The 10,139-nt window shown below is 42.1% G+C and overlaps 1 protein-coding gene across 8 annotated transcripts; it reads right to left on the bottom strand.

Moving 5' to 3' along the window:
• Positions 1–2,530: 2,530 nt before the first annotated feature.
• Positions 2,531–8,521, bottom strand: LOC115665858 (protein SEEDLING PLASTID DEVELOPMENT 1). Of its 8 annotated transcripts, none has more exons than XR_008816656.1 (11): positions 7,955–8,521; positions 7,191–7,405; positions 6,408–6,558; positions 6,023–6,214; positions 5,597–5,759; positions 5,242–5,474; positions 4,404–4,583; positions 4,201–4,320; positions 3,369–3,686; positions 2,770–2,879; positions 2,531–2,665 (listed from the first exon to the last, which is right to left on the bottom strand). XR_008816656.1 is itself a non-coding variant. In XM_056311823.1 (10 exons), the coding sequence occupies exons 1-9, from the start codon at positions 8,372–8,374 to the stop codon at positions 3,393–3,395; spliced, it is 1,968 nt and encodes a 655-aa protein (XP_056167798.1). In that variant the 5' UTR covers positions 8,375–8,521; the 3' UTR covers positions 2,531–2,879; positions 3,369–3,392. The 8 variants fall into 8 exon arrangements, 5 of the variants coding, with proteins under 5 accessions (XP_056167798.1, XP_030443539.1, XP_030443540.1 ...); XR_004003805.2 differs by having other exon boundaries at positions 2,770–2,884; positions 3,373–3,686; XR_008816657.1 differs by having other exon boundaries at positions 3,373–3,686.
• Between the last annotated feature and the right edge of the window lie 1,618 nt (positions 8,522–10,139).

Genomic DNA, 10,139 nt, shown 5'->3' with positions numbered 1-10,139 from the left:
GAGTCTTTATTTCCAATCGAATGAAGGAGTTTTTATTTTTCTGCGACGCCCAGGAAGAATTCCTATAAATGCTATTATTCACTAATGGAGCATTGAGAAAATGGATTGATACATAGCAATCACTCGCCACAATTCACTATTTTTTAGGGTACGAAGAAAATCACTCGCCATGTTTACAACTTATCTCATTGAAAAATAACGTGATACATCTAGAAGTGACTAGTATACGTTATTATCATTAGATTAGTAAATTCCTTTTTTTTTTGAGTCAAATAGATTAGTAAATTTCACAAGCGTGTTCCATGACGCAATACATGACATCATCACACATGTTTTTGCCCACGCCGACCCAACGTTTTCACTATTGTAATCTATGCACATGAATGAATGAATTATACGGACCCAAAATGCTTTGTGAAAAGTAGTGTGTCAGGGGCAGTGTAGCTTAGACAAAAACATATTAGAGGAAACGAAAATGACAAGAGTTTTGAAAGTGTTGAGAGTTTAGAGACGAAAGAACTACTCAATACGTTAGTAATTTCAGATATCCAAGTCGCGCAAATTGCATCTGAAAACGCTTGAAACGGCACGCCTAACTCAAAACTTAAATCCAATTGATCACATTTGATCTCTATGTAAAGTAGAGGAACGTGAAAGCTAGAAAAGGGGAGAGGCTAAACTTTTGGCCCAAATAAAATTTCAAAGCATAGGTGAATCAAAAACCTTAAAAGTTTATCATGAAATGTGCAAGCGAGTTTTAGAATATTCAAAAAATCCAATCTAGTCTTAGAATTTGTCGAGTTTGTGTAATCAAATCACTTCATTAAATATGTCGAATTCAGCTAATGAAACTTGCTGACATGGGTTTTTTTTTTATTACTTCCCCTTTCCTCTCATACGTGGCTGTTAATGTTAACTAAGGTGTGTGGTCATGGCCAAAACAGCATTGTTTTCCCGAATTTTTATTCCTGAGCCTCAATTAAATTAGATTAAGGAGGAAGATTATAAGAGAGGACAGAATCGTGAAGGACTTGAAGGTGGCGAAGTATGCCGCTCCAAAGTCATCATCAACGAGGGCCGGCGACCGTCACCTGTGCACAGGGAGGGATCACAGGCCCACGCCTCCTCGCGCGATGCTGGCTAGGTCCGGTCACGATTGGTTCATTTGAGTACCTAGGTTCTTACTCTTCCCTACAAACTGAGAAGCGGGAAGTTGAACTTAAAACGTAGTGGTCTAAGCAAACCTTCAGGAGGTGGATGCTTTGTCTGAAGATGGTGAGCGGACTCAAACGCGGGGGCAAACCAGAAATACACCGTCACGCACGTGTTGGTGACTCCTTCGCCGGTCTGTCACGGGTTCGCTTGGATGGACGGCGGCAAACGATAGTTTCCACTGCTCACCCTTGTTCTTTCTTCGTTAGTTCACGATTTTCCCTATTTTCAATTTTCAGACTCAATTCCTGCACTTTGGGTTAGTCTTCAAATTAGGAACTTTGATGCTCGTGGTTGCTGCCCATCTGGCTCCCGATCTACTCTACCCTTTAGTCTTTATTTTAAGTTCAAGCTTGATATGATACGCTCAGAATTTGCTGCACTTGTGGGTTGGGGGCCGTCCCCAGGCTAGCGTCGCCACCCTCACATCCCGGGCAGGGATCGTTGCCACCCTCAGATCATTCTCTTCTTTATAGCTCAAGCCTCTCTCTCAATCAACTCGTTTTTTTTTTCTTCTTAATTTTGCCTTTTTCTTGAAATGTTTAGCCATTTAACCGTTTTCTTCTAAGATTTCAGCCTCTTTTTATTTTTTAATATTTCCAGCTTCTTTGTGATGTGACGCCACATCGACACCGTCCCTCTTCACAAATTTAATCAAAACATCATGCCAGGATTCTCCATTCGCCAAATAAGATAGTAACCAAAAAAAATTAATTGCATCCATTTTAATAAATTTAAAGACTTAATTATACTTTTTTAAAGTTTTATAACTCGATCGTAATTTCACAACAAATGTGAGATACATAATTTGACAACCAAGCGTTTTGATTTTGCATCAACCATCAAGTTTGACCGCTAAAGCAGCCTATAGGAGGGTTGACAGCTCACCAAAAAGACAATCCATAGTGATCAAATAATAATCATGGTGTGGCTGGGTCACACTCACACTGGTCCAGTTGACCAATGCCCTGATCATTATTAAATATTTGACTTTATCAACCAAACTAGAATGTTAAAGTTAGTGCTTCGAGATAAAGCACTTGGACACAGCAAACCCGATCCCTAGCGTTTTCAAAACAAGAACTGCCAAAGAAGTAATGCGACAACCCGAAAAATAGGCTAAGGTTACTACTGTCCACTAAACCAAAAGGTTCACTTATCTTCACATTATAGGATGCGATCCCTTAAAATGCTCATGAGTAATGTCCACCTCCTTTTCGGTGTTCAGTGGCATTTAAATAGGAAGAAGTTGGTCAGTCGGCTTTCCATATACAACCAGTCAAATTTAGCCGAATAAAGAGCGTGCACTTTTGCATATAATGCATCAAAGTTCTGAGCTTTTATACAAGTTCATCATTCTTTATAATATCATCATGACGACTTCATATGACTTCCAGCATATAGAAAGAAAGACCATATATTATCATCTAGATAACAGCTCGAGAGTTGAAACCTTCAATAACACATTCGTAAAAATGGGATATCAGCAGTATTTCAGCCCGTATATCACATCTTATTAAATGAATTGAGGATAGGTACCACAGAGAGAGTACTTACATTCTTGGATCGAGTATGTGTACTTCAATGAGTCACGCCAGGGAGAGATTCTCACTCCAACAAGGCAAAAGATACCAATAATTTTGGAGGTTGAGAGTCAAAAAGTATCCCTGCTCTGCCACAATTCAACCACTCATTCTCATTTAATGGAAAAATTCACTAAGTACATCCGCTAAAGTGGTGATATGGTGTTAATCTATCCATCAGTGGAACAAAACTCCAGTGGCCATGACTATCAGTTATCGCTATAGTATTTTAAAAATGAAAATATTATTCGAATTAAGAAATGTAGGTGTGTGTAGTCACTGGCAAACCTAATCGATAAAAACTGTACTATGATGGTCACGGAGCACAATTAGAATGAGAAAAGACCAAAAATGAAGACGGCAATAGTGGGAAATGGCTGTTACATCCATCAATAACTTCTACCTCTACCTAATCTTAGACTCCTCAGGACAGTATGCTGCAGAAGCTCAGTTAATGTAATATTTTCTATGTACACAGAGAAAACCTAATGAGTAAACATGAAAAGGCAAGCAATGCTGCTGAACATTCAGTTAGCACAAAGAGCTTGTAACCCATATGACGCAACCGTCTACTTACTTATAAATCTGACTGTCTGTCTAATCGGGTAGAAGTGGTAATTTGCTGATGTTGTAAGTGGAGCCATTGGTGCTCCCAAAGTCATCAAACCCATCAACTACCTCGTTGTCTGTAGAATCTCCGTCTTCGTAGCTTCCACTGTCATATGGAAGGATACGCAGAAGTATATCCGGCTCTTTACCTACTCTTTCCGATTGTAGTTGGTATTTTCTTATGAGGTCTAGCTGAAGAGACATTATGGAAGATGATCTTGGAAGTAACTCCACAGGTTCTCCTTTTGGAATGACGACCTGTTCAATTGCCACTCTTGCCTCCTGGAACAGCAATCCATGAAGAAAATAAAACGACTGTTCAGGTGCCATCCTACAACTTTCTAAGCCCCAACAATGACCAAAAGATTAACAAATTCAATTTCATTCCAGGCCTCGTGCAATAGTGCACTCCGTATTTTTCCTTGAATGCCTGATAATAACAGAAGAGCTGCCCTCTGAGCATGGAAATTCCTGGAGTTTTGGGTGGAAATGGTTTCTGTTTTTCTATGCTCTTCGGAATTCCAGAACCTATATACCCCATTAATGTCCCATTCCCCGCAGCTCAGATATTACAATGATGTCATATATTATGATAGATCTGCACGCCCTTGAGGAATGAAGCATTTTTTTTATATCAAAAACATGATGTAGGATTTTGATAATAATATACCTCAATCATAAAGAGCGCGCAGATCAATTAACAGGCATGACATCATAAGATCGATCCCATTTTTTATTCTACGCTCTTCTAGTTAAAGTTGTTTAAAAGTAGACTGAAATGAGAATAAATAGTTACCTCTAGGGCGTCAGTTTTCTCCAACAACTTCGATTTGTCCTCTACTTCAGTATCCTCTGACCCATCACGATCCCTCAATAATGCCCTCACAGCGTTTGTTATTTGAACCAGTGAACTTGTCTGGTAGGAACAAAAACGAAATTCAGGGATTAAAATTGAACTGTGAAGAATTCCTGTCAAATAAAGAAATTGCAGCCAACAACCTTCGTGACATAAATGGGAATTCCATGAGATCTAGCAGCAGCTTGAATTCCCGGATTTTTTTTGAGCTTGGACTGCAATGCAAGTAATGCATGTGCCTGGCTGATGTTATCAGTTAATTGGATAACATCTTCACCCAAATTCAGCTGTTTAATTACTTGGACTATGCTCGCTTCCGGGATCTACAATAACTGCCCACTTTGTAAGCTATGTAGCAAGAGATTTCAAATGGAACATGATTTCTATTTCAACAATATGATCAAATCTGTTGAATAGCAGCAATATTAGCTAGAATTGATCAGCAAATCAAACAGAACATCACCGGATGCCATGATGTCGTTATCGAATTGTGTACAATTTATTATTTGCTAAAGCAAGATGGTTCAAGAGCAACGAGAACACAATATACTTTATTAGAAGAAAAATGACAACTTACAATTCTGCTAACTCGGATATTTTATTTCTAGAAAGAGAAGGTCATCCCTTATATTATAAAAGGAAATTGAGTTTTTCTTTAGAAGAACACTTGTGGATATAGTCAGGCATCTTCCAAGCCTACTCAGCTGAAAAAGGATTGTCCCTAAGAATCCAAGTAATTATGTTAATTGGAAAAAAAAAAGGATTACTAAGCATCTCATGGCGCAACAGTCGATCTTTATGTACAATAGCACCTGAACAGACAGAGAATCACATGACTACTATTGACAAGAGGTTCTCCACGAAGGATGGAATACCCAAGCAATCAGCTTCAAATTTCCAAAGTGAGAGAGGTGAGACCTATTGCATTCATTAACTCAATGAGATGGATTATTTATGTGCCTAAAAGCCACAGCTGCTTACCCCATAATTATACAAGGAAAGACGAGCCCCATCTTCTCTGAAACTCTCCCTGTTTGGAGGCAACTCAGGAGCATAGTCACTATAGCCAGCAGTTTCACCAGCCCTATCTGGAACATGAATAAAGCCAGTATCATCATTATCACTCAGGGAAGAGTAGGCGAAAGGTTCTGTCTCTGCATTTCCTCTCGAATCCTTGGTCCCCATCTTGCGAACTTCAAATTTAGGTAACCGCCCTATGCCAACATCAGAGCAATCACTGAGCAATAATGGCAGATTAGCTAAAAATTCCCATGGATATATAACAATTGGCCACAAGCAACAATTGGAACAAATCCAATTTGATTGGGAAGTTCACCTGACAAAACAGCATCCACTGTTGCCTCTAAGCTACGATGAACTCGCAACTCAGTCTTTGAGACGATCTCAACACCACAACTAAATGTTGAGGGTCCTTTCCTTTCAAGCACAGTCTTTTGGACACCCCTCCGGCTGGCTTCCTCATCCCCTAGAGTGACACTCTATAGAAAACAAACATAGTTTCTGGGCATTAGGAGAAGCAATTCCCAGAGAAGTTCCTGTGGGCGAATGCACATTGTTTTGTGAAGTAAAGTAACAAGTAATAAACATTGGCGAGACACCATCACGCTAAGAAAACCTAAGCAATAGTTATTTCCCTCATTTAGCCAATTAAAAAGCTACATAAATCTAAGTAATCAAGGAGATATTGACCAAAAAAAAAGGAGATATTGACAAATTGTAACTGACATTACAAGTCTCTAACCTGAATTCCTCCGACAAGCATCTCTAGTGCAGGATTCATTATCAAATTCTCTATAGTTACACCATGGGCAGTCGCAACTAGCTGAATCCCACGTTGGGCAATCGTGCTTGCGGCCATTGCTTCAAGCTTTGTGCCAATCTCATCTATTACAATTACTTGTGGCATATGATTTTCCACTGCTTCAATTAACACCTATATAAGAAGAAGAAAGATGTCAATTATCGCAGTAAGGGTCATTCCTATATCTCCATTTGGAACCACACACAGTACTAATGAGTCATAAAAGGAGGAACTAGGTTAAGTTGTAGCTTGCAAGAGCATCTGTTAGGGAAGTTCTAAAATGAAGTAAAAGCAAGTAATCTAACTATTAAATATCAGCTCCCACCTTATGTTGCATGTCAGAGTTGGGAACTTGCATTCGCCGAGCATTGCCTATTCCTTCATGAGGTATGTCACCATCCCCACCAATCTCGTTGGAAGTGTCAACAATCATGACACGTTTTCCATAATCATTCGCAAGCATTCTAGCTATTTCCCTGAAAAGTAAAATCATCGCCACTCTACTTGAATGAGCTCTCTTGTCAACCGAGGACTTTATTATATTGTGGATGAAATTGAAGCAACATTATGCAGCAAGGCTTGACCTAAATGGCACGATTCTTGATCTATAATACAGGCAAACTGACAAAGTAAATTGATAAAGATTTTCCACAAGAATCCCCCACTCATACTTTCCTTCCAATTCATTCTTCCAAAAAAACTCTTTCCACTGACAATTCACCATGAGCATTGAATGCAAAAGTTGATTCATACAGAGCAACAGTCGGTTGCGTTTCCTGAAGTTATCTTAGTAACAATCAGTAGCATTTTCCAAAGTCATCTTACCTGTGCACCAACTAAATGAAAAGTCAATGCAGCAACACTTTGTTCTTTAAATCTAGTCGACTCAAAAAAGACAGCAATAAGCAAGGAAAGTATCTATAATATGACTATTAGCTATTGGAAGGTTCAGATCGACTATTTCAAGCCACAATAAATTTTGCTACATAAGCCTGTCTGCAAGAAGATCAGCTGCATATTCCTCATTTGGAACTTTTAAAGCGAAACACTATGAATCCTAGTTGTGAGAGTAAATCAATGAACTGCGATAAAGACGTTATTCAAAAACCTGATAATGGTAGTTTTCCCCACCCCTGGTGGCCCAATAAGCAACAGAGAATCCCCGGTTTGAACCAAATCCCGCAGCAGAGGAGCGCTTCCTGATATTGCTCGCCCAACACGGCAAGTTAGTCCAATAATTGTTCCCTTCCGATTCCTAATACCACTAATGCGATGTAATGTTCGACTGATGCCTGCTCGATTGTCTACGGCAAAGTCGCCAACCTATCATATGAATCCATTAGTGAGCATCGAGCGCATCATTAGTCCCCTCCGAAATCAATTTAAAGGCAGAGATAAAGCCACTCTAATAAATATCAGTGTATCCAAGTCATAGTGATTGATACCAGACACAACATGCAGGAAACCGAGTGATCGAGAATTCTTGAATGTGATAAAGAAGTCATAAATCAAATTAACCGTGCACGGGGTAACAATCAGTCAAGTAAGCGAATGGTGGGCCAATATTTTCCTATAACCCCTCAGACATTGTTAATTAGATTATGTGAGACAATCTCATTAGTAAAGCTAAGCTTAAACACCCTTCCAATTTTGCCATGTTTATCAGTAATCCAGTTTGCTTATAATTTCTACCGTCCCAGCTCTACTCTGTTTATATCCTCATGAGGATCAACTGGTATCCTTCCATACCGGTTAACATTAATCGATGCCGAATTACCGGGTATAGCGCGGCACGGCAGCTAATCAAGCGGCATATAATCATCTAGTATTATTTTCAGTCAACTAAACCCTAAAAGTTTTATGAAGCCTCACTTGAGACGTGGCGCGCTCGAGATCCTCGTGCGTCACCGGGAGCTCCGACAGCACGAAATCGCCGGACGGGAACCGGGCCAACGGCTTCCGGCCCAAGTCCATGACCACCTCGATCAGCTGACTCCGCTCCGGATGCTCGCCGACCCTCCGCCGCATCTCCTCGGGCAGGAGGGCCAAGAGGCGGCCCAGCTCGACGTCGAAGTCATCCTCCGGCGAGCCCGGGCTCGGGGAGCCCGCGGCGGATCTCCCGTGACCGGAAGGTCTCGGGGCGAGGAGGCCGCGGCGGCGGCGGGGGAATGGACGGGGGGAGAAGCGGATGGGAGAGGAGGGCGGCGGAGGCGCGGGTCGGAGCGGGGATGGCCGCGGGGCGAGGTTGACGGGGAGGTGAAGTCGGAGGTGCGGAACTGGAGAACAGCGCATCGGGGTTTTGGCGGGAAATCGGGACGAGGGAGCTTGTTCGGGGCAGTGACCGGGAATGCTGAGACGAAGCGAAGCTCGCGCGTCGCTCTGAGTCGTGCCCACTCTTCCCGGAGAGAAGGAAAGAGCAAACGTGCAAGAAGTGCCGGCTGATTTTTCAGGTTCTGAAGAAATAGTGGAAAAAAAACACACACACACATATATATTAGGGAAAAAACCACCAAAAACCCCAAACTTTTTCACTTGTGACACATTTACCCCGAACTTTTTTTTGTGACACCAAAAACCCCAAACTTTGTTATTTGTGACACATTTACCCCGATATACATTGTCCATGGGCATTTTCGTCTTTTTAGCTTTTTCTTTTTCTTTTTACTTTTTTTTTTCTTTCCGGCGAGGGCCGCCCTCGCCGGCGTCGGCGAGGGGCCCTCGCCGGCGTCGGGCGAGGGCCGCCCTCGCCGGATCCGGCGAGGGCCCCCTCGCCGGCGTCGGCGAGCCTCGCCCTCGCTCGCCCGAGGCGAGGCGAGCCCCGCCGACGCCGGCGAGGCTCGCCTCGCCCGGGCGAGCGAGGGCGAGCCTCGCCGGCGTCGGGCGAGCCTCGCCCGGGCTGGGCGAGCGAGGGCGAGGCTCGCCCTCCTCGCCCTCGCTCGCCCGGGCGAGGCGAGGCTCGCCCGACGCCGGCGAGCCTCGCCCTCCCTCACCCTCCCTCGCCGGGCGAGCGAGGGCGAGGCTCGCCCGCGCCGGCGAGGCTCGCCCTCGCTCGCTCGGGCGAGGGCGAGCCTCGCCGGCGTCGGGCGGGGCTCGCCCTCGCCGGGCGAGCGAGGGGCGAGCCTCGCCCGACGCCGGCGAGGGCGGCCCTCGCCGGAAAGAAAAAAAAAAGTAAAAAGAAAAAGAAAAAGCTAAAAAGACGAAAATGTCCATGGACAATGTATATCGGGGTAAATGTGTCACAAATAACAAAGTTTGGGGTTTTTGATGTCACAAAAAAAAGTTCGGGGTAAATGTGTCACAAGTGGGAAAGTTTGGGGTTTTTGGTGGTTTTTTCCCTATATATTATATTATATATGTAACCAAATAAGGGAACAAGACGAATTATTTTTAGGATTAATATCGCGAAAAACCCTAAAGTGATATATCTGTGATAAATTTACTCAAGATTAATTTTTTAACCACCAAAAATCTCAAATTGATATACATGTGATAAATTTAACCTAAACTAATTTTTTTAACCACCACAATCTCCAAATTTGTACATTTGTGACAAATTTACCTTCCGTTAAATTAGATTAATATCACGAAAAATTAAAGCTGGTACACCTGTACCGCAAACTAGTACACCTGTTAACTGTCACGTGTCATTCAACTCAGAAATTTGACAGTAAAATTTAATGAAAACTAAAAGAGGGTAAAATTGTCACAAGTGTACCAATTTAGGATTTTTTGTGGTCAAAAAATTAATTGAGGGTAAATTTGTCACTAGTGTATTAATTTGGGCTTCTTCGTGATATTAACCTTTATTTTTACCATATAAAGATACAGCTAGTACCTTGCATGATAGAAATTTGCCTATGGTATATTGATAATGACATGAGAGTTCAAAGTTATCAATTAATGGGTTGTGACATTTTGCTTAATTAAGTATTATTAACTATGAGATAATATAGTTGAAAGTTGCTTTTTACGATGACAAGTTACCCCTCAAAAAGTTACTTGGTATTAGTATAGATTGGCGTTAAAATTTTCATATGGAGAGTTACTCTCCATAGTA

Source organism: Syzygium oleosum, unplaced genomic scaffold (genome assembly GCF_021117445.2).
Source record: "Syzygium oleosum isolate NSW1041296 unplaced genomic scaffold, Sole_v2.1 Sole_v2.05, whole genome shotgun sequence".
Taxonomy (NCBI): Eukaryota; Viridiplantae; Streptophyta; class Magnoliopsida; order Myrtales; family Myrtaceae; genus Syzygium; species Syzygium oleosum.
This window is presented reverse-complemented; position numbering and strand designations above follow the sequence as displayed.

Bases quoted from the DNA above. Each gene is read 5' to 3' on its own strand.
- LOC115665858 (XM_056311823.1), bottom strand. From the start codon at position 8,374: ATGCGCTGTTCTCCAGTTCCGCACCTCCGACTTCACCTCCCCGTCAAC. The intron at 6,559-7,190 runs GTTTTTGAATAA...TTTACTTTTCAG, and splicing joins GGGAAAACTACCATTATCAG to GGAAATAGCTAGAATGCTTG. The intron at 6,215-6,407 runs GTGGGAGCTGAT...CTTCTTATATAG, and splicing joins ACTCTGACATGCAACATAAG to GTGTTAATTGAAGCAGTGGA.